General features: G+C 32.3%; 2 protein-coding genes across 3 annotated transcripts in view; one reads left to right on the top strand and one right to left on the bottom strand.

Moving 5' to 3' along the window:
* The first annotated feature begins 272 nt into the window (after nucleotides 1-272).
* LOC128984081 (ketosamine-3-kinase-like) lies at nucleotides 273-17,220 on the top strand. The gene is made up of 6 exons (XM_054403365.1): nucleotides 273-423; nucleotides 8,212-8,381; nucleotides 12,967-13,017; nucleotides 14,101-14,242; nucleotides 16,205-16,382; nucleotides 17,148-17,220. The coding sequence occupies exons 1-6, from the start codon at nucleotides 273-275 to the stop codon at nucleotides 17,218-17,220; spliced, it is 765 nt and encodes a 254-aa protein (XP_054259340.1).
* Nucleotides 17,221-22,782: 5,562 nt separating this feature from the next.
* The window catches only part of LOC128985991 (uncharacterized), a 38,071-nt gene continuing 35,003 nt past the window's right edge, over nucleotides 22,783-25,850 (bottom strand). For both annotated transcript variants that reach the window (XM_054406033.1, XM_054406034.1), the window contains exon 20: nucleotides 22,783-25,202. The gene's annotated coding sequence lies outside the window, so the exon portion shown is untranslated. The remainder of the gene's footprint in view (nucleotides 25,203-25,850) is intronic.

Genomic DNA, 25,850 nt, shown 5'->3' with positions numbered 1-25,850 from the left:
ATAATGTTTGACACCCTGCCAAAAAGCGGAGTGTAAGTTATATAACAATTTTATGTTGGTTGATTAAAATGTTTTGTATTATATTAATATTAAATGTATTAATATAAAAACAGTTCCATTTACTAAATATTGTAGAGTGGGACCACTCAGTCGCTCATTGACTCTGAATAAAAGTGAAACGTTCAGCAACTCTTTAGCACATTAGTCATACAACGATGTTAACTTGCGTGACTATTTTATTTAAAAGTTCCCTTACTACTTAACACAATGAGATGTTCAAGGCCCGATTGATGTTTGATGGAGAGTTTGAAGGACTCGGTGCCATCGCAGCCACCAACACAGTTGTAGTGCCTAAACCCATCAAAGTGTTGGACAACCCTGATGGAGGAGCCTGCTTGGTCACCAGCCACATGGATATGAAAAGTCAGTTTTCACCGTAATATCAGAGACACAGAACAAGTTTGATATATTAAGTTTGAAAAATAATTATGTTAAATATTTAAGTGTTAATTAAGGTCTCGCCAGATAATTATTTTGATTATTTAGATATCACTTATATACCACAAAGAACAACGTGGAAGTAAAATCTGAGCAGGGAATGTTTGACAATGTACAGAACAGAACTTTTCTTTTATCATATACTTAGTATACTAAAACTACTTGGAGTCTACACTTTGCATGCTATTGTAAAATATAAAGCCTTTTCTAATTTGAATGAAAATTTAACTACGCCTGTACTAATAAAAACCAACACATGTTAACCAAGTTTCATAGCAGAGGTTATTTCTTAATTCTTAGGGTAAAACTACACATACAGCAATTGGGAGTGGAGATTTAGAGTTGTTTTGAATCTTGAAATAATTACCAGAAATGATAAAATAATTATTTCACAAACAGATTAGTAGGCTTCTTTATTTATTCCAAAGTCTTAACTCAACCTTTTTAACAATTAAATTAATTCAATACAAAATATTTAACATGTGGTAAAACAAAACACAGTAGTTTAGAAAAAATACAACAGTCAGATCAAAAGGAAAATCAATGAAGTGAAAACATATTCAATAAAGTTCACAACATCCTCCCCCCATTTAAAATTGCTAAAAAATTATGTGCAATTTTAAATCAGTAAAATCGCTGGTGCACTTTTACTTCTCTTCCACATCTGGTTTTCTTCTTAGCGAAATCAAAGACTTCGTTTTCAACTACTTCTTCTTCTTCAAGTGGTTTATTTTCTTTCATACACTCTTTTTCACAAGCTGTGATTTCTAATGGAAAAAGTCTTTGTAGTGGTCTTGTCAAAATACCATTTCCAGTTTTTAGTCTTGCGACTCTGGAGAATACATCTCTTCCTGGATATACATCTTGTACCAACCCCAAAGGCCGGCCATCTTATTCGTTTTGTGTTATCATCTATCAATACAACTTCTCCAATAATGGGTTCTCTACTTTTCTTGTTTTTTCCATTGTGATATTGAGCCAAATATTCTTTCTTAAACCTGTCTCTTAGTGATCTTCTTAATTTGTTTATATAACGCACTCTTTTATTCAAACTTAGACACTCAATTTCATCCAAATCTGGTAATTCAGCTGTTGATGTTGGTTGTAAGAATAAGGCTGGAGTTAATGGTTGTAAACAGTCATCATCATTTGAAAGATAAGTCAAAGGTCTTGAATTTACAGTTGCTTCACAATCACACAAAATTGTTGAGAGTTCTTCCTGTGTGACTGATGAATTTCCCAAGTTTCGTCGTAAAATTTCCTTTACCACTCCAATAAGTCGCTTCTCGGCTGTAACTTTGTTGTCCATAAGCTCTGGATGGCCTTCAATCCATAGAAGAGTCACCTCGTACCTATTTTCACTATTTACTACAATAGTTTTGTTAAAATGCTCCAAAACATCTGATGCATTCGCCTCCTTTGTTTTACTACCTGATGGATCAGTGATGCCCAAAACATCTAAACGCCATAGATCTGAAATGTCCATTTTAGCAAAGCAACTAATACTAATAAGTGACTGATAACTTTTTCCACATTGTCCCATTACTGTCCATCCTAACACAGTCTGAACAGCAACCAGAGTTTGATCTAGCTGTTCAATTTTACCTGTGAGAAGTTGGCCCAAGATATCAGCTCCTAGTAGTAACTGTATTTCTTCTGCTGCATCTTGTCCAAAATCTGAAAGGTATATATTCTTCTTCTTTAAAATGGGAAAATACCTTTTTGTATCTAATCTGGGTATGTAATTGCAAATCTTGTCTTGATCAAGCACATTAACTGAAATGCCGAATTTACCCTTTGTGTCACGTAACTCTACTTGGTAAAGATTATGTGGAGTCTCTTTAGTTTTAATACCTCCAAACAAACCATGAACTATTGATTCCTCACCAGATTCTATTAATTTAAGTTTCTCTACACAGTCCTTTGAGATATAAGACCTTTGAGATCCAGAATCCAACAATGCTCTTACTAGTAAAGATTGCTGGTCAGGTCCTATTACTTTTACCAGAAGAGTTTGTAATAAGGTTTCCTTATTTTGATTTGCAATCAAGGACTCAGATTTGTCATTAATTTGCACACTTTCAATGACATTTGATTTGTTAGAATCATTTTCATGAGTATTTCTGTGCACCATTTTCTCTAAACTAGGACACATTAAGCAGTAGTGTTTCCTTTTACAGATAGCACAGGATACAAAAACTTTACATTTATTACTGCTGTGACCTAACTTTAAACATGAAAAACAAGCTCCCTTTTTTGTCACAAACTCTCTCTTTTCTTTTAAAGTAAGCTTTTGTAACCCAGAACAGTCTTGAGTGTTGTGATTTCCTTTATTACAAAATAAGCATGTAGGCTTACTCACCACTGAAGAGCTGTCTGTAGCAATTATTGTAGATGCTGTAGGTAAAGGTAGTCCTTTCTCAAACCCACTTTTCATACCAGGACGTTGGTGACGGTATCTCTTCTGTGGCTGGGTGTCACTTGGTGTAGTGTCTCTGTCCACTGCAAAACTGTTCCGAGCAAGAGCCAAACGTTCTTCGCTTTCGACCTCGGAACGGACAAAATTTAACAATAGCTGTAAATAATTTGAATTAGATGACTCGCTACCTTTAAATTCACCTAAGCCTATTTTGTTTGTTGTTCTGTACCGCTCCCATGCTCTGAGAGTATCAGTTGGTAGAGCAGATTCAACCAGTGGGTATAGCATGGCAGCATACTTATCTGATGTGACCCCGAGTGTTTCTAGGGCACGAAGTTGAGTCTCAAGTTTATCAGAAAGGGTTGAAAGTGGCATGATACTTTGTTTGTTGGCTTGTTTCAAAACTAAATTTAGTAATTCTCTTACATAAACTTCAACCAAAAGTTCATCACGTGCAAACCTGGATTTCAATTGTTCAATAGCCTTGATGTAATTTTCACCAGAAGGAGGAAAAGAATCTATTAATTCCCTAGCTGATGAACCATGTTTCAAGGATTGAATTAAATATTGAAATTTGTCTTCAGGTTTAATTTCACTATCTTCATGAATCTTTTTGTACTGACCCCAAAACCTTCAAGATAATTGCAATTTAGGCAAATGAAAGTTACGGTTTGGTCTGTAAATGTTTGACACACCATTGTTGGTAGGTGTTTTAAGAAACATTTCATACTTAGCCTTCATCAGGTACCATTTCTTCTTGTATTCTTCTTGTGTGTCCAGTTCATTGTCCAGATCAGCATCAGAAGCATCTTTCATCAGCATTTCATCAGAGATTTTTCCATCCATTGCCATTAATGCTGTTATTTTGTCTTCAATTTGAGAAAAGTTTACTTTTATTTGAGTTTCTTTATCATTTATTGACAGGTCTTCATTATTAAATGCTTCTTCCAGTTCATTATAAACCTTGGTGAATAGCCTTCTAATCTGTGATCTTTTCTTTTTCATATTTTCTTGGCCTTCCATATTGTTATAAACTATTAAACAACCCAGATGTCTTAAATTAAAGAAAATGTCCTGTCACGGTCGCCAAAATGTTTTGAATCTTGAAATAATTACCAGAAATGTACGGTGCAATTAGACCTAAACCGGGACATCCAAAAAAAAAGTTTCAAACCAGTGCCAAATTGTTGAGTACACTTCCCTCAATATGTAAAAAAAAGTTACACTGATTTGAGTGTCGGGTTTGGGGGGGAAGGGGTGAAAATGGGGTGAAAAAAGGACTTTTTTTCTTTTTCGCAAATACCTCAAAAACGGTGAGTTTTTCTTAAAATATAATGAATTACAAAAATAATCTACATTAAATTTCGAACAAAATGATACCATACAATACCTATCTACTATGAACCGTTCAGGTAATATTGAGGGGTAAATGTGATTTTTTTCTTAAAATTCTAAAAAAGTTGTTTTTAAATGGAGGAAACCCATGGACACCCATAAAAAAAGTTTCTAATGAGTGCCAAATTGTTCAATAAACCTCCCTTAATATGTATAAAAAAGTTACACGGATTTGAGTGTCGGATTTGGGAAGGAGGGTTAAAAGAAAAGGGGGGGGGAATGGGACTTTTTTTGCTATTTTCCAAATATCTCGAAAACGGTGCGTTTTTCTTAAAATATAATGAATTACAAAAATAATCTATATTAAATTTCGAACAAAATGATACCATACAATACCTATCTACTATGAACCGTTCAGGTAATATTGAGGGGTAAATGTGATTTTTTTCTTAAAATTCTAAAAAAGTTGTTTTTTAAATGGAGGAAACCCATGGACACCCATAAAAAAAGTATCTAATGAGTGCCAAATTGTTCAATAAACCTCTCTTAATATGTATAAAAAAGTTACACGGATTTGAGTGTCGGATTTGGGAAGGAGGGTTAAAAGAAAAGGGGGGGGGAATGGGACTTTTTTGCTATTTTCCAAATATCTCGAAAACGGTGCGTTTTTCTTACAATATAATGAATTACAAAAATAATCTATATTAAATTTCAAACAAGATGATGCCATACAATACCTATCTACTATGAACGGTTCAGGTAATATTGAGGGGTAAATGTGATTTTTTTCTTAAAATTCTAAAAAAAAGTTGTTTTTTATCTGGAGGAAACCCATGGACACCCATAAAAAAAGTTTCTAACAAGTGCCAAATTGTTCAATAACCCTCCCTTAATATGTGTAAAAAAGTTACACTGATTTTCGTGCCAGTCTTGGGTAGGAGGGTGTGAAAATGGGGTTGGGAATTTTATTCATAAGTAATTTTGTAAATTTTGTTAAGTAACACTTTTTATTTTCCATTTTATCACAAATATAACTACAATATATAAATAAATATGACTTACCTACCTAAAAAAGACAAACCTACCTAGATACGGGAACACGGTGAACTTTCTACCGTTTGAATTCTTAAGAAGATGGAATAAAAAATAACTGAAGTTACAACGATTTTTATTAGTTGTAAAATTATTGTGATTAAGGCTACGCTATTCAGGGTTGCCTCATTTTGCAAATAAAAATCGTAATATTTATTTATTTTTTATTATTTTAAAAGCTAAATAAAAGTGTTACAGACATTTTTTCATAAAATTAGCCATTTCTAGCAATTTCAATTTTAAAAAACTAAATGGCCGCCATTTTAAAATTTTTATTGGATTAAGATATTTTTTTTCTAACGTGGGTCTATTTTACCTCAACATACATACCAAGTTTGTTAATGATCGGTTAAAAAATTCAGAGATGAAATAATGTTTTTGTGAAAAAAACAAAATGGCAAATATCTGGTTAACGAAGCGATTTTGGAAAAAAATACTCTTGATTTTCTTTTTATTTTCACCCATAGAACCATTTCCTGGGGGTTGGCTGTTTACTTACAGGACTCCCTGTATACAGGATGTCTCACCTAAAGTGAACCAATAGCTAACTTTTTTATCATGGGTTATACAGTTAGTTGACTTCTTATGGGACACTCCCCTTTATTTTTTTAGATGATTTGGAATGGTTCCCAATTTTAAAAATATGTTCGCCATTTTCCAATATGGCCGACAACTTTGTTATTTTTTTATGGAACACCCTGTAGTTTATGATTGTTTTAGTATATAAATCCAATTTAAAAACATTTTTAATTTTGTCATTTTCTCTTAAAAGCTACTCGTTTAGGAGTCACAGCATGTTACACTTATGGAAAAAGGCTTGTTGTGTACATTCCGCATCCTGTAGCTCATAAACGAGTAAGTTAATAGAGAAAATGCAAAGAACAAAAACTTTTTTATGGGTATCCATGGTTTTCCTGCATTTAAAAAACAACTTTTTAGAATTAAAAAGAAAAATCACATTTACCCCTCAATATCTCCTAACACGTTCATGGTAGATAGGTATTGTATGGCATCATCTTGTTTGAAATTTAATATAGATTATTTTTGTAATTCATTATATTTTAAGAAAAACGCACCGTTTTCGAGATATTTGAAAAATAGCAAAAAAATTCCCATTCCCCCCCCTTTTCTTTTAACCCTCCTTCCCAAATCCGACACTCAAATCCGTGTAACTTTTTTATATATATTAAGGGAGGTTAATTGAAGAATTTGGCACTCATTAGAAACTTTTTTTATGGGTGTCCATGGGTTTCCTCCATTTAAAAAACAACTTTTTTTAGAATTTTAAGAAAAAAATCACATTTACCCCTCAATATTACCTGAACGGTTCATAGTAGATAGGTATTGTATAGTATCATTTTGTTCGAAATTTAATGTAGATTATATTTGTAATTTGTTATATTTAGAGAAAAACGCACCGTTTTTGAGGTATTTGCAAAAAAGTAAAAAAAGTCCCATCCACCCCCCCTTTTCTTTTAACCCTCCTTCCCAAATCCGACACTCAAATCCGTGTAACCTTTTTATACATATCAAGGGAGGTTTATTGAACAATTTGGCACTGATTAGAAACTTTTTTTATAGGTGTCCATGGGTTTCCTCCATTTAAAAAACAACTTTTTTAAAATTTTAAGAAAAAAATCACATTTACCCCTCAATATTACCTGAACGGTTCATAGTAGATAGGTATTGTATGGTATCATTTTGTTCGAAATTTAATGTAGATTATTTTTGTATTTCATTATATTTTAAGAAAAACGCACCGTTTTTGAGGTATTTGCGAAAAAGAAAAAAAAGTCCTTTTTTCACCCCATTTTCACCCCCTCCCCCCCAAACCCGACACTCAAATCAGTGTAACTTTTTTTTACATATTGAGGGAAGTGTACTCAACAATTTGGCACTGGTTTGAAACTTTTTTTTTGGATGTCCCGGTTTGCTCTTTTTTTAAGCTAATTGCACTGTACTAAAAATAATTATTTCACAAACAGATTAGTAGGCTTCTTTATTTATTCCAAAGTCTTAACTCAACCTTTTTAACAATTAAATTAATTCAATACAAAATATTTAACATGTGGTAAAACAAAACACAGTAGTTTAGAAAAAATACAACAGTCAGATCAAAAGGAAAATCAATGAAGTGAAAACATATTCAATAAAGTTCACAACAAGAGTGATAAAATCAAACCCATACAATCAAGTATACTAACGCACACACAAACAGCTGTTGTAAGCGTAGCGGTTAACTTTGGAACAATCTTGTTTGTTTTTTCGAGCGTTTGGGAGCAGAAAAAGCAATGACATAGTCGTGAGTCAGTCTGCACAAGTCGCTGTGTGAAGGTCTTTTTCATATATATGTATATATTATGCTGTCACATCATTGTAACTACTTTTGATGATTAATTTAGATTTAATTCAGATGGGTTTTGGGTGTGGCTGAATAGGTTTTAAATAAACAGGAACCTGTTTTATTGATATACACATTTTAATAGTTCAATGAGCAATTCAATACAAGGATTTCTAACATTATGAGCTGATAGGCATTCACATGTATTGCACAAATTGTGATTCATGCTTCTTTAACAACTAAAAACAAATGGTGATATTCACCATATGCATCTCCCTTCCTTTCACTTCATGCACCCACTTCACTTGAAGCACTCAAAATTAATTACACGTTTACGCTGTGCAGCAAATTGTGTCCGAACTTACTGACATCTTGGAACTAATCAAGCTCCCGCTCCTGTTCGTGCGCTCCGCTACAGATCGCTATGGATTGCCCACCCACTCCACTCCCAATCGCTGTATGTGTGTTTACTGTTTTTAAGAAGAACTACCCACATGTCATAATAAAGGATTTATATATTTTTAAGTGTTAAACAAACATTCAGCAGAACTTGGGGACAGAATGGCTAGACTTCATCTACACAACAAAGTTCTCAGAGATGCAAATGACCCAAGACATTTGACCACGTTTGGTTTTCACAAAACCACATTTCACCGTTTAACTCCTCAAGATAATACTTGGAAAAATGACTGGGTGGTAAGTCCTATTATACTTATCTTAATCTATATACGGTAACATTTTGTAACTGTTTGGATATTATGTTTGGTTTCTGGCTTTAGCTATGAAAAGAAAAAACAACTGTAAAAAATATTCAATTCATTGCCAGTATATTTGCTTAGTGATCTTTTAAATTTCACTTACTTTACATGTTTTAATATCCCAGCCGCAGCAAACCTGCAGACTAAGCGAATTTCAACTTGTTGGATTACATTTTCATTAAAATATTTCCATAAATAAGACATATTTATTCCCTATTTAAATAACATTAGATTTAACAAGTGCTTAGGTTTGCTGCTACGGGGAAGGTAAAAAGTCTTTTTTGACCATACGTCAATAGTATAGGATGAAATAAATAAATTCGCCAAATGTTATCAATTTATATCCATTAACAAGTAAACTACAACAATTTTCATTTTCTCCATAAGAATAGCATGGGAATTTTAAATTACACTATTTTTAAATTTTCTCCGTGACTGTAAGGCATACAACAGTGCTTCAATATACTAAATAATTTTTTTTTAAGCTCTACAAAACTGTTTAAAAAGAAATTGCAAAATTTTTTGTTTTTAGGGTCAAAAATGGGTAAACTCCATTTTTACCCCATAAAACCCCCCATAAACCCCTGTTCCCATGGTCGGATTAAACAAAATACTCAAAATAGAGGTCTCTATCTCAATCCAGTAAAAAATGGCAGCCAATTGAAATTCTCAGAAGTTAAATTTAACTTACGGCTTTCCAGGTCTGGAGACCCCCTGTAAATTTTGTAAAGGCTCACACTAGGAAAACTAACTCTACACACCTTTTTGGCATGTTATGAAGTACTGTTTAAGCCTAATAGCCACTTGGTTCCCAAACCCAAAATGGGGGATTTTGGGGGAAACTCAAAAATTTTACACGTTAAGCCCCATCGAGTGACCCCTCATTTTGAAGGTCATAATAAAAGCAAACTAACAACACAAACTAGAGGCCTCTATCTTAACACAGTAAAAAATTGCAGCAAATTGAATATAAAATTGTAAGTTATTTCTGATTTCCAAAGATTTCAATCAGCTTCCATCTTTTACTGGATTGAGATAGAAACCTCTAAGTTGCGTTGTTAGTTTTCTTTTACCAGGACCTTCAAAATGAGGGGTCACTTGATTGGTCTTTCTATTTGAAATTCTTTAGTTTCCCCCAAAATCCCCCATTTTGAAGATGTACACCAAGTGGCAGTTATGCCCAAAAAGTACTTCATAACATGCCATAAAGGTGTGCCGAGTTTAGTTTTTCTAGTATGGGCCGTTAAAAAATAACAGGGGGTCTCCACACTTTTTACTAACCCTGTGTTCAGTAATCTTCCTTTATGTTTTTGTGTTATGTATATTTCATAATCTTTGGCTCAATTAATTTCTTAAATGGTTTGCTTTCAAACATATGTTCATGAAATTAAATTATTTCCCTATGATTATATTGGTGACATAATGTGTTGTACATGAATGTAAATAAAACAGTTCTTGTTCTTTTGTAACCATTAAAAGTGTGTTCATTTTTCTTTCTCTCATATTCATTAATCTCAATATCTCCATATCTCTACATATTATCCCTCTGGTCCTTCGAACTAAATATCATTAAACCCCTTTCTCAATTATTCTCTCTAACAATTCCCTAATATTTAATTTCATTATCAACAAGCCTACATCGAATCAATAATTAGGTATGGAATAGTACTTTGGGGATGTCAGCCCCAATAGCGAGCTACGTCGACTCTCGTTGTAAAGCAGGACATCCCTGCACGTTCTTTGCTATTCGTCAGACCGAAATTGGAAAGCCAATCACACGTGGCAATCGGGTTTGTTCGACGCTGAGGGCTGCGCCGCACTGGGGATACGCCCGCCATTTGACGTGCCGCAGCGAACGTGTTAAAGCATGCAAGTCTAAAGCTTCTTGCTTCAAGTAAACTTCCTTTATCTTTTTATGTTATGTATATTTCATAATCTTTGGCTCAATTAATTTATTTAATGTTTTGCTTTCAAACATTTGTTCATGAAATTAAATTATTTCCCTATGATTATATTGGTGACATATGTTGTACATGAATGTAAATAAAACAGTTCTTGTTCTTTTGTAACCACTAGTGTCCCTGTTGCTCGAATTCGAGCAATTGCTAAGTATTACAGGCGTTATTTTAAAACGAATAACAGTCATAATTTCTGATGACTTTAAAAGATTCGACTCAAAGATTTTGGAAATACTCATGATGTATATAAAACATCGATATAATCACAATTTCTTGTAAATATCTTATCATTTTTCAAAAGCTGATCTTGTTTTTTAGTGTTTTCTACAAATAGCCTTACTCATAGCTGCATTAGGTTGTCCACAATAACGATTATAAATAAAATAAACGGTATCAGCATTCTGACACATACTTTTTCCCATAAGTTTGTCAACAACCTTTATCATGTGTAGGTGAGAGTAAATATATGGAAATGGGATTAGTACAATTTTGTTCAGAATTTAAAGGACTACATACTAAATTTTTATCAAAATCGTTCGGGCCATTTTTGTGAAAATCAGATTTTTCCGTTATTTTATGGGGTTTTTATGGGAAAATAACATAATTTACAATAACTTTTGAACCGTAATTTTTACAGAAATGGGATTTGTACAATTTTGTTCAGAATTTAAAGGGCTACAACATACTAAATTTTTATCAAAATCGTTCGGGCCGTTTTTGGGAAAATCCGATTTTTCCGGTTTTTTATGGGTTTTAATGGAAAAATCCCCATTAAAAATCAAAATTTCAAATAAATGAAAAAAACTCCTGGAGATACCATGTATTAGAACCTACATGCCAAATTTCATCGAAATCGGACCACAGGTGTAGTCCCTAGGTCTGTACACATCCAGACACACACACACACACACACACACACACACCGACATCACTTCGAAAACCACTTTTTTGGGTCCAGGGGGACCCAAAACGAATATATCCACTCAAAACTCAAACTCGAAAATTTTGACGAAAACAATACTTTCTCCATATACTATGGTATAAGGGGAGAAAGTAAAAAAAACAATATTTCTATTTCTTGTTCTATGACTTTCCTATGTTTCCATAGTTTGCAAATCGGCTCTTTCAATGATTACCTACTAAGAAATGCAGCACAGTGTTAATTCAGTTTTCTTTTTAGTATATCAATTTATCCAGGCTCTCTCGCTTTATTCCATTGTAATATTTACGCCAACCAAAATTCAAATAGTAAACATTTCATTTAAACCAAGTCAGTAAATGTTTGTAGCAAACTTTTAAATTAGCAATCTTATTGACTGTATACAATTAACATATGTTCTTCTTCTCACCTTTAATTTCTGACAACAGCTGGAGTTTCATAACAATTTTTGTTTCCCTTGTTAATCTCATGGAGAAATACGAAACTTTAAAGGGCCCCAGGGCCTCACTCTCTAATTATTTCCCTAAAAAGAAAGTTTCCTGTACAACTTCACGTTACGCTCTTTCCAATGAGACCAAAAATGTGTCAATCGGCTCAGTAGTTTCCTGACAAAGTGGACCATCCGTTCAAATTCATATATTTATATATATACAGGGTGAACGATTTGTTGATAATTAAATTAAATATTAGGGAATTGTTAGAGAGAATAATTGAGAAAGGGGTTTAATGATAATTAGTTCTAAGGACCAGAGGGATAATATGTAGAGATATGGAGATATTGAGATTAATGAATATGAGAGAGAGAAAAATGAACACACTTTTAATCTATACTTATTTAATACGCAAGCAGGATTTTTGTGACAATTACTCCTCCGAAACATTTATACTTTGCCGTACGGTTTTATACTTTGTCGTACGGTTTATACTTTGCCGCACATCAGGATTCCAATGAAACAACACAAAAAAGCGTGGTTCTATTATGCACGTAATCCGAGTACGCTTGGAAATAGGTTGGCAACACTTAAAGATAATAATACTAAGAGCAGCTGATTGACTATTATAACTACAATTTAACCTGTTATTTCGTGTTTATAGTTTCGGTATTTCTGAACTTTCTGGACTTTTCTTTTAAACGTTTTTAAAACATTCCTACGATCTTAATAAACAAGAAAATACCTTTAAAGCATTTTTTTTAGGCGCGGAAACCACTTCAAATTACTAAAAACATACGGAACTATATTCTCAAAACGCGGAGCACATTTCTTGCCGAGGAAAAATAGCGGAGTGATACGGACCGGGTACTACTTTCTCTAGGGCACCTATTTGTGTTGCCTGCTGAACCTAAAAACGTGTTGTATAGTGTTTGAAAGACTAATTATTTATATGTTTTATAGTGACTGTAGGAAAAATATAATGTGTAACACGAGTGTAAAAGGCCTTTGCTGCACTCGAGATCATTTCGCACGAGCCGCATTGCTCTCGTGTGCAGCAAAGTGCCACTTTTGACTTTACCCACTAGTTACACAAATAACTATTGTCACACTGGGTACCAATCACCCGGTATAAAATACTGTAATGATTGGACCTCAAAATAAATCAAGGCTTTAGTGAATTACCTTTTTCAGACATTTTTCATCCAAAACCGGCTTGAACCTCTGTTCAGCATTGTAGAAGAGGTGAGTGAATACAAACTTAAATAAAATAATCACATTTTGTACTTACTGTATACAGTAGAGCGTCAAAAATCTGAAACGTCAAAAGTCTGAACCACTCCTGAGGGTTTCAAAATATTGAAGTAGCACCGAGGCAACAGATATTTTAAAATTTCGCGGGCAAACAATTTGGTGCCCGGCGAGGAAATGAGTGAATGCGCTGAGCCAATCAGTGTTTTGTTCGTTTCCAATGTTTAAACTCTACATATTGTTTTTATATTATTTACTGTATCGTAGAACTGTATTTTTAATACTGTAGGCCTAATTATGTGTCTATTATTAATTTATAGGTTATGTTTAAAAATCCGAACAAATCGGTAATCTGAACTACCTACAGTCCCAAATTGGTTCGGATTTTTGACACTCTACTATAATTACTTTAGGATAGTTAATGTACATGTCTTGTTGAATAAATATTCACTTGAATGGGAGTCATATTATATGATGGGGTCAAAATATTGTATTGGAGTAATAACTCTCATTGTGAAAATAAAAAAATCTAACTAAGTTTCTAGTTAAAAATTATTAAAGTGACAATAGTTGGCAACGTTTTACAGTTTATTGGTTTCATACAAATTGCAGGATTATTATGTGATCAAAAACCAATTACTTAAATTTAATAAATAATACACGGACTATAAAATCAAAAGGAAAAGTTAAATGCAAATTGGACGACATTTATAATTTATTGAAAACTTTGTGTAATTTTGAAAGGATGTCACATTTCTAGTCACCCATTTATTCCCATATGGAAATTCCCCTCACATTGTTGTTGAACACAAAGTTTTCAATAAATTATAACCTCACATCAATCGGCTGCAAAGAACTTGTTTCCTATTGAAATTAAAAATAATGCAATTTGTATTAAGTATAAAATACATTTATTAGACATCTTGGATATTAAAGCAAGCACTATACCTATACTCTGATACTTAATCACTTTGTTTTGCTGTAATGCTGTGAAAATGTTTTTGTCTAGTGATAATTCAGTGTATAATGTTGAACTCTATATTTTTTTTCAAGTTGGCTTTTCTCAATCTCCAACAGAAAAATGATGTTGAAGCAATCCAGTTGTGGTTGAGACTTAAAGAAAAAATTCCATCTTTTTTTGAGGGAATTGAGGTAAATCCTTCCATTGTCCATGGAGACTTTTGGGGTGGTAACGTTGGGGAAACATCAACTCACCCAGGTATAATAGCTATTTACCTTACAATAAGTGTAGTAAGAGCGTTTTTACATCACGCAGGTGGATGTTGTGCAACGAGCGGAAGCGAGTTGCATAAAATACCTAATGATGTAAGCACGCTCTTGCGTAACGTGTAACGTACAAGATTTTACCTGACCCAACAATATACAGGAGGTTACAAATAATATTTTTCACTAACCATTTCACTCATCTTCTAACAGTAACGTTCATTTACAAACAAAAGCTAGGTTAGGAAAATTCTTCAAAACATAACAATAAAATTCAAGCGCACAGCTGATTTCTAGCGTTGAACGTCGTTGGCTCCATAGAGGTATATTTTTTTAAGTTAAGCACTCAATGTTATTTAAATGGGCTTCATTACCTCACCGAGTGAGTTTTTTTTCAACTTTACATCACTCGAGAAGTAAGGAAGTTGTCTACATCACGCTTGGGATAGGGAAGTTTTACATGGCGGGTTAGGCAAAATATTATAATAATATTAATTAATGTAATTATTAATTATAGTTAATGCTTTTATTTGGAAAAATGTACTACAGTGTTGACATTTTATATTATGTGTTGCAAGTCATCCCTTTAAGTACCTATTGACTGACAAGAAAGGATGAGAAGCCATTGCTTAGTACATCCTAGTTACTGATAGTATTTGCATCCAATTCAAAGGTTATCAGGTCAATTACAAATAGTTCCCAATTCTCAGGTAATATGGATCCTATTTAATTTCTATCACTTAGTAGTATAATATCTGCTAAAATTATGATTTATTTATTTGTGTATTCTATTCTGGGATTAATTCCAGTGATAGTGCAGAAAGTATATTCTGCATGAACTATCTGGCCTGAAAACTACTTCAAGGTTTTCTTTAGTAAATTAACCTTGAATACATCCAATTCAATTATCAATTATCAATTATCAATTATTTAAGATGGGGACGCCACTATGTGCGTATTTTAACCCAAATATGAGTGAAAGATGAGTGTAGGATGAGTGGCGCGATCTTGTAGTCTTGTTAGTGACTAAGGCCGACATGTTCCTTAGACACAGCTGTTAATTAATAGCCCATACAGCTAATGGCAACCAAGGGACCTACAGTTTATAGTGGAATCCGAACCACATTTTTCCTTGTAATTTACGAATTGGTCTAATTATCAGGATAGTACTGCGGATAGTCGTAGTACTCACTAGTGCGGACGTTAATCCACACCAGGGAGCATCGCATCCACAGTGCATCCCTATAAATATCCACAATTCGTGACCTCCTAGTAGCTGGATTACAGGACGACGCCACCCGTCCCAGTCTGGACCCAAACCATGAGACTGGATGACCCTCTTTTTTCCTTATTAAGACCACCCTGATTGCAGCAAACGTGCGGCTGCAGACTAAGCGAATTTCCATTTATCCTATTGGATTTTCACTACAACATTCCCTTAAAGTTGTGATATTTATTTTCTATTAAATAACATTAATTTTTATGAGTACCGTACTTAGGTTTGCTGCCACGGGAAATGTATAAAGTAATTTTATTTAATCCAGTACGTGAACAGTTTTATTCAGATTGTTATCTTTAAACTGTTTGTTTAGTGTCTTATTCCTCCTTTTGTCTAGGGAGATCAACGTACACCTTTAATATTTTACTTTGAAATGGTGACCATACAAATGCAGGCAAAGTATGAATGGAGATGAGATGACCGAAGTTTCAATTCCCAAGCATTAATAAGAGTTCAGCAGTCTATATCAAGGTTGTTGGGAGAGGCCCTATTTAATAATCTATAGGTGACTTGGAAGGAATATGATATTTCAATTGGATCAACTTGTAAATTTAAAATTTACATATATCAGTAAATATCCTTATTCCTTCCCGTGAAAACTGTAAACCATTTTTTTATTGTAATTAACACACAAAAATGCTATAAACCTTATTTGTTTGACATTCATGGTTGTTTCAGTGATATTTGATCTTGCCTCTGTATTCTATGGTCATCATGAGTACGACGTTGCTGTTTCTGTGCTTTGGGGTGGGTTTACATCAATTTTTTATGATGCCTATCACAAAATGATTCCAAAATCCCCAAGATTTAAAGAACGACAAAAACTCTACCAGTTACATCAATTCCTACACCATTGGTAAGGTTTACTCAATATTTATTTCATTTCAAGAAGCAATGTTAATAATTATTATGATTTGTTTTGATATAAGAAAAGGAATATATTTTGGAACAATGTTAAAATTGTAATATTTTTTGGGGGAGAAGTACCTTTGGAATTGACCAGATAATGAACTCTACAACAAGATAATTAAGACCAAGACCAGCAACACCATAAAATAACATTAAAAAACTACGTTGCCCGGTTACGAAAGATGCAAAATGTGTTACCGGAGGGTGAGTTTGATGAATGTACTTTTTAAAATGGTTTTTTGTGTCGTCTTCTGTCACTAGACTAGGTCTTCCTCTATGAAAATTAGATTAACCGACTTCCAATCATAAAGTAATTGAATAAAGTCAGGACTCAGGAGGAGTTATGAAAAAAAAACTGTTTGAACACAAAAAATGGCCTGACAGCCATTGTAGCACTAGCCCTTGTAACTCCCTACAGCGGTATTTCCACAATTCTTGCAATAATGTATATTTTTTGGCGTTCAATGATTCAGAACTGACAATGTCCTGAACAAAGCCAGATAAGTGAACATAGCTAATCCATTAGCTAACACAGTAGGATGAGTAGTAGGAGTAGAAACACTTTAAAACCAAAATAATAGCACTAGTCCTGCCCACTAACATGCTCGCTAAACCGTTGACTATACACTGTGTATAGTCAATGCCAAACCGTAATAATGAAGAGCAGCTTTTGTATATTATGTTTTACTGACATTTAATATATTATTTTCAGGATCTTTATGAAAGACTTATATAGAAAACAAGTCATTGCCATCATGAAGAATGTTCTTCAGAAATCATCGTAGGATCGACACTGATTTAGTGAATATACGGGTACAGCCATTGACTGATCCTGGCTGCTGAAACAGCTGATCTTAGTCAGTAACAACAAAGATCATCTAACTCCATTCTACACTCATAGTTGGATTAAAACTAGTGTACATGTTGCTCGAAATCGAGCAATTGCAAAAAAGTAAAATAGTTACAGTATTTAAAAACAAATACCTTATTTAAAAATGAATAAAAATCATAATTTCCTATGAGTTTAAAAGACTTAACTCATAGATTACGTACCTAACAGTTCCATATAATCAACATTTCTTGTAAATATTTTATCATTTTTCAAAAGCTAATCTGGTTTTTTAGGGTATTCTACAAATATTTCCCACTTATAGCCGCATTAGGTTGTCCATGTTGATCTTTGTCAATGATAATGTAGTCTGCATAGTACTACCCGTTGTCCCCAGTATGTTTACAAATTTCAGTAATTTTTTATGGTGATATCATTTTGTTTACATTACTTAAAAACTGTCTGATTTTCTGCATAACCTCTCCGTCACAATTTTATTTGCTTCAATTAGCATTAATTTGGCTAGTTACTGTTATAACGTAAGTTATATTTACCTGAAAAAATGCACAATTGAAAGGCCTGATGTGAATAATGCATATCCTTCAGTGAAAGTTTTATTAAGGTTTCTTGGATGTAGTCATATTATTTTAAAATCACTTGACTTTTATGAAAACATATATTTAATGTCCTTGCCGTACCAGTTTAATTCAGCCTTAGAGTGTTTTCCTTTGCCACATCATAAAGTTAAGTCCGTGTTTCCCCTACAAAATAGTAACACTTCGGCTAACATCCTTGTTCATTGTTTGTGGGAATCTTCATATTGTAGGTGTTCATCATTATATAGGATGATAACGATAGTAAATGGCTTTTTTAAAATCTCTATTTCTTCTACTTGGTGGTTTTACTATGGTGGTCTTATGACTTTCCTATGTTTCCATGGTTAAAAAATCGGTTCTTTTGATGATACTGAAGTAGACATCCCATCTATATGGACCAGCTGTCGCCAATTATGTCTTTAAAACCTCCGCTGTAGCAAACCTGCCGACTAAGCGAATTTCCATTTGCCTGGATTGATTTTCAATTAATCTATTAATTAACAATTATGTTTAACAAGTACCTAGGTTAGCTCTACATGGAAACTAATAAAGTTAGTTTTTTTTTATTAAAATATCAATAGCTTAGTATGAAATAAATAAATCCACCAAGTTAGATCAAAATATATCCATAGACGCCAAATACAACATTTTACAATATTCTCCACAAGAATAACATGGGAGTTTTAAATTAACATTTTTTTTTTAATTTTCTCCGTAACCAATCACCGTACAAAAACACTTTGATATACTAGATTATTTGTTTTTTAAGCTCTTTAAAAATGTCTGGAGGAAAATTTATAAATTTTGTGTTTTAAGGGTACAAAATGAGAAAAACCCATTTTTACCCCATAAAACCCCCTGTTAAACCGCGTTTCCATGAGTTCCCGTTCCGATCATGCTGGTTCGAGAACTCATTTAAGTTCATCCAGCCTTACATGGGGAGTCATTGGGGGGGGGGGGGGGGAGCGAAACCTACCCAGGGTCTGGAATACCCTTTTGATGTTGTTCTCTTCCAGCTTTCCTTTAATCATGCGATTTATTTCACATACAGTACAACATTGATTGTGAAATATTCTTTTAGATGCCATGATCTAAATATTTCCAGGAGTGCTGGACTAAAATTATTTATTGGATACACTAACTTCGTTAAAGAAAACGGAGGAATAAAAATGTTTACCAGTAGAATATTGGGCGGGCAAGTGGGAAAACAAATATCCTTAAAATTTCCCACACTCCGCAATGCTCGCCTTCACTACTTCCTACGTTGTGGACCTGTTTCCCTCCCTTCCCATAGCATTTTAGGATTGCAGATACATTAATCTAATTGCCACAGATGGTTCCCACACTCCGCACTGCTCGCATTTACTACTTCCTTCACCACTTCCTACATCTTGGACTTGTTTCCCTCCCTTCCCACAGCAGGTATTTTAGATAGATTTTGGGATAGGTGACACAGTAGTCCCTATCCCGCTCATGTTAAAATGGCAGTTTTTAGGTTCATATAACTTTTACAAATATTAACCTATCTATTGAAATTTTTGTAGGTACTAAGTTTATTAATTACCAACAATAATATGAAGTAAAAAAAGTTTTTGAGCAAAATTAAATTGTTATGTAGTATGATTTTTAATAATTTATAAAATATATTTTGTATTTTTTTACATAAGTTTTTTTTTTAATTCAAAGATTTTTGGTTGTCATGGAAACTGATTTGTATTATTCTTCCTTATCATATGAGGAACACACACACCAATTTTTATTGAAATTGAATTATAATTGAGGAAGAAAAGTGTACCTGACTAAAAACCACTTGACTTTTGGAAAACCAAGTAGACTTTTGGAGTATAAAAGTCGCTGTACAACTTAAAATAATTTTTTCTTCCATAATATTTGGTATGTACGTGTTCAGGAAAGTGTGTTTTACAAAACTAAATAATAGAAAATGTTTACAAAAATTTTAATATTTGACGGCGTACCCTCTGCGTCAGATTAGTAGTAGGACCTTGGGCATGCTAAATTAAGCTGCAAGAGTTAATAAAAGTAGCTGAAAATTTCAAAAATAATTTTTTCCTTCCTTAATTTTTTATTATCTGTGTTCAGAAAAGTCTGTTCTACAAAACTAAATAATAAAGAATTTTTTTTTAAATTTCATATTTGACTGCTGTGTTACCTTAATCTAACTGCCACAGACAGTTTTGACATTCAGCCCAGCTAGCCTTTACTACAATCAGTAGATTTCTCATCCTTATGGAACAGCTGAAGACAATTTTATTGTTAGTTCATGTACGGTTTATGTAGAGGTCGTGTTTTGTTTACAATTTGTTTCCCGTTATTACAGCCATTTAAAACCTCGTTTAACCAAATAATACGATCTAATCATAAAAAATAGCTTGTACCCTAGTTATATAACCAAACAGTAAAGCACAAATCAAGAAATTAACCCTAAAATAATGGAAACAAAGTTTCATCGACACTAGCGCCTTTGTGTCACGTACATGAACTAGACACGAAAAACGTGCTTCAAAATTTACAATGGGATGAGAAGTTTACTTGTGTTGGTTAGTCTATGCTACAATGTATCAAGCAATCTTCAGTGTAATCTTTGCTCAATAGTTACAACTGATGTTTTTCCCTTTTTACTGTATTTTGTAATTCACTATTATACTGTGGATGGCTTTTTATACACATGTTATAAGTCTTTTGTTTAACTTTTCCTTGTAATTTTGTTCAACCAACATGGTTACTTAGCAACCCATGAGGCCAATGTTAAAAAAATTTGACTTTTATTTTTCTACATAATTAGATTTTTGTTGGCAGTTCTAACTGTCAGTAAACACGATTTTAGGACAGAAATAAACTATTTACAACATTTGAAGAAAATCTTCAAAGTCGTTTTTGTGATCTTTGTGTAAGCAAGCAAGTATACAAGAAAACATTGCTCATATTAGAGTATAGGATAGGATTTGTGGTAAAAAAGTTAATATAACAAATTACATTAAAAACGTTTTTTTTATGTTTCTGTTTTCAAGTTTCTATTTGCAGCCAGGTTTTGTCTGCCTTTATTACGTACTTTTAAGAAATACATAGTAGTTATTTGTAAGAAATTTTATTTTCTTTCAGAATATTGCTTCCACTTTGGTCGATTTACTGTACCAAATGTTTACACGAAACCTTCCCGACAGAAAACAACCGCCCACCACCGCTTGAGCGAACACCATTACCGCATTTATACGTTGGTCTCAGTGGTGTAGTGGATAGCGCACCGGGCTGATGTTCTGAAGGAAGCCGGTTCGAAACCGAACGGAGGCCCTAACTTTTTGATTGGATTTTTTCATTATCATCAAGTTTGGTTAGGTTATGACAGTGTAATTTTATAATTAAAAAAATTATATAATTAAATTTGAGGCATTTATGATTATATTTTATGAACATAAAGTTTTTTTTTTATTAGTAGTTTACTTCATTAGATTTTTTCATTATCAGCAAGTTTGGTTAGGTTATGACAGTTTAATTTTATAATTAAAAATTTGAATTTGAGGCATTTAAAATTTTATTTTATAAACAGAACTATTTTTTTGATTAACCTAGTCCTGTAAAATCTTCATTCGATTTTTACATTATCATCAAGTTTGGTTAGTTTGGTTAGGTTATGACAGTTAAATTAAATTAAATTTAACCTACAAATGATACATTTTGACAGCGACAGTGACAGTGATAGAGATAACAATTTGCCGTGAACAGTTCAGTTATGCACAGTATGATGCGTTTGGCACGGCGCGGTGGTTTTCTGTTGGGAACGTCTCGTAATGTTTACTGTACTGTTACTCCCATGTTTACTGTAGAATAATTTGTATAGATTTTACTCAAATCTCAAACTCATCAGTTCATTATTACAGATTATGAATTTCACCGCCAACAGAGACATTAAAGCAATACTGTCATACAAACATTAGCTTGAGTATCATACAAAAAAAACTTTATTATTATCTACTTTATTATTTCTTAAAATTCTCCTCGACTGAGAATGTTATGTTAAATTATTTGAAAATTAGGAAAATGAAAATGGACTCGCTAAACAAATAGGTCAACTTATCATTTTATGACTAAGGAGTTGGTTGAAAAAATCAAACAAATAGAACAATGCATTTTTATAATTAATTATCACTATGTAATAATTTAACATCATTAAACATATAAATATGGAGATATTATAAATCAAAATAATATTATTGTTTCTTTATTTACAGTTTACAAGGTTGACACATAAATGACTACTCTTACCAAAGTAAACACTAAGAAAGACAAACACAAATGATTAATTAGACCCAGATTTGATACTTACATCAATAGAGGAGTAAGTAAAAGGTTTATGAAGAGGTAGACTGCAAAAGATCAACTCAGCCCTTTGAAATTACAATTTCGTGTAGCCTAATAAATTAGGCAGAATTCTTTTTATAATTAAACTTACTTCATGATATGACCAAAATTAATAAAGTGAAACTTTTAATAGGAAACTTTAAAAAAAGTAGACAAATGCACAAACCGTCTCCTATGTACTTCTTAAAAATTAGTTAGGTAAGTTTATTCAGGGTACTTACTATAAGAGAATTTTATATTTTTACTGCAGACTAAGTGTTTTTCCATTTACCTGGCTAAAATACCCCCTTAAAATTGTCAGATTTTTCTCTATTAAAATAAAATTAATTTTAAAGAGTACTTAGGTTTGCTGCTACAGTTAAGGTGTGTGTTTATTGAAATGTTGATAAGATTAGTATGAAATAAACAAAATTGCTGAATTTGATTAAAATATATACATAAACAAGCAAACTACAAAAGTTTATAATTTATTCTCCATAAGAATAACATGGGAATTTTAAATTTAAATTTTTTTATGCTATCTCCGTTACCGTAAGGCATACAACGCTTCGATATTCTAAATTATTTATTTTTTAAGCTCTACAAAATGGTCTGGAAATAAATTGTGAAATATTATGTTTTTAGGGTAAAAAAAGGGAAAAACCAATTTTCATCCCATAAAACCCCTGTTGCCATAGTCTGATCATGCTGCTTCGCGAACTTGTTCAAATAAGTGTAAGTTTACACATTTATACCAAATTTCATTAAAATCGGATCATTTTTGCTAGAGTTATCGCGCGAACGGACATATAATATATATATACAGTATATAATAAATTAATAACAAATGAATAATAAACTAATCAAATAAATAAATAAATATATATAAACTTTATATGAATTTGAACGGATGGAGTTTTTGGCCTCTGGGGACCTCAAAACAAAAAAGTAAATCGCTCCCGGGTCTAGGTGTAAACATGAGACCAACGGTAATAGCTTTGACTCCTATAATGGTAATAGCTTATTCCTATAGGGAAATTCCCTAGTATTGTCTGAAATTAAAAAGCGTTAAATACATGTAGGCCTAATCATTTTTTTATTCAAAGAAACACACACACACATTTTACTTGGGTGTTAAATTGTACAAAATGCTCAAATAACGTGTTATTTTAGTGCTGACTATTTTAAATCATTCAGTAACAATACATAATAAGATAGTTCAAAACCTATCAAATAAAAGCTGTTGCTTTGTAAATGATTGCAGTTTAGCTCCATAAAAACATATAATAACTAGATTCATTATAATAGTTTCAAGGACATCTCATCAATTTATAAACAATAGCAATAAAACATTAACTAAAAATAGTGGAAAAAGTTTAGGTTGTTTTGAATAAACCCAGACAAGTGTAGGCCTAATTTGATTTTTTCCACAAGTACATTAGGTGATGTTGTAAACAAAACACTTTTTCATCAAATTATTACCAAATCAAATATTAAATATCAAATATTAAATTATCAAATAGGCCAGACACACTTAAGTTATCTAAAAACATATTTCAGAATAAGGAAAAAATTAATGTAACCCTGATACAGTATAATCATAACCTTAATGTTATGACAATACTTAACAAAAGAACTTAAACATTATTTATACAACTACAACTTACTATAAAAAAATTAGAATATTAAAATGACAGTCATTAAAAGTACGTTTTTGATTTTATAATATCATAAGTAACAGGATTTAAGTGCAAAAAATAAAATAATAACCCTAGATCATATTTAAAGCTGTGTACAACATTTTATAAAAACACTCAAATGCTTAAGAACAACCTTAGAAAGGCAAAACAACTATCACATTTTATTACATAGGAAAAACACATGCTTTGTTTCATAGTGAGTTAGTTCGATCAAGCCTAAAAAAAAACTGATTGAAATAAATAATAAAAAAATATAATACAATAACGGTTCAATAATTTTTGTTTAGTTATTTAAAATTTTGTTGCAAAAATCAGGAAATACTTATGTAAAGACATGGCTATTTTTAATTACTAAAAGACACACAAAAACCCAGCAAAGATATCTGCTGCATCTTGGAATAGTGTGAGATTGATTTTAGAACATCTACAAATTGTTAAAAAAATTGACAGTGGAGCGATGACAACTAGTTGGATCTCAGTTTATTGAGCTGTCAAATGTCAATAATATTTTAGTTCTAAAAAAATATATTAAAATGTCAAGAAGTCATATAAAGAGAAAAAATTAAAAATATTAAACTCATTAGAAAAAGAATAAATGCCTTGTTTCTTTACTTCTGATAAAATAAAACACACTTTGGAATAGTAGGCTAAATTGCACTAAATAACTTAAATACCTAATAGTTTATTGAATACGCACAACAATACTAAAATATGCAAATAATACTGATTGAAATTCCACTTGACAAGTGGATTGTTGTAATCATACAATACTTACAGGAATAATTTTCTCATCGAATTGTGACATCCTAAGTGATACTATTGTTTAAGCTGGTGAAATAGATTTGATAAATAGTAGGGCAAGTTAATTTATATGTAATATTTTAAACTGTGATTAAAAACAACAGAACACCACTATTAGTTTGATCATGAATGGTGTATAAAACAATAGGAATAAAAAATAATTTTTTTAAATTTTAATATGGTACCGGTAATAAACGTTTTTACAGAACTATATAAGATTTTAAACATAAACATCATGTTACAGTTATAGCATAAACAAATTTGGAAGTTTAAGTAAACACATTTTTTAAATTTTTTAATTTTATCGTTGTGACAAGTTAATAACAATCATTTCATGATCATGACTAATAATGGCGAGCTTTTGAGAAGATTAACACATTTATTTCTTACCCTATCAGATTAATTAACTGTAGAAGTACTGATGAGCAAAATGTTGCCAGACTATGAAACCAAAATTAACATCCTTGGAAAACTTGAAGAGCAACCTGTAAAAAAAAGGTTATTTGAGCGACATTAAGAAAAGTATACATAGAATTTATTTAATAAGATCTTTTCAATTGCAAATAATTTTTTGACTTGGGAATGATGTTTAGTTTACCATATTAGCTAATTAGGTGCTATAGGGTGAGACCTTTATAGTTCGGGTCCTGAGGATAAACAATTTTGGCCCTCGGGTCTTGGGCCGAAATCGGGCTGTTTTTTAAAGTGTATATAAAAAAAATAATAGTTAGGATAATGTATAAAATTGTACAAGGGGGAAATCTTATTTAAATTACATATATGTTAAATCGTGAACAACTTCTGTGGTCACAATGAAATCAAGAACATTTCAATGCAAAATTGTGGACGTCTTCTGTGGTGATGGTAAAATCAGGGAACATTTTCACAGTTACAGCGAAATTGAGAACGTCTTCTGCGGTTATGCCAAATTCAAAAACTTCTCCCGCAGTCCCAGCAACATAAAACATTAATCATCAATCAAAAATTTTCGAATAATGTTTTTGAAGACGATTTCTGACTTGAGCTTGGCCTGAGTCCAACCTTTGGCTCAACCTGACCTGAAAATATCAGGGACCCACGACAGATCTCTATACTAAATACTCATAATTTTGTAACCATCTTAACAACAATAA

The sequence above is a fragment of the Macrosteles quadrilineatus genome, unplaced genomic scaffold (assembly GCF_028750875.1).
Source record: "Macrosteles quadrilineatus isolate MER2022 unplaced genomic scaffold, UCM_ALF_1.0 Scaffold_2__2_contigs__length_208266976, whole genome shotgun sequence".
Lineage (NCBI taxonomy): Eukaryota > Metazoa > Arthropoda > Insecta > Hemiptera > Cicadellidae > Macrosteles > Macrosteles quadrilineatus.
This window is presented reverse-complemented; position numbering and strand designations above follow the sequence as displayed.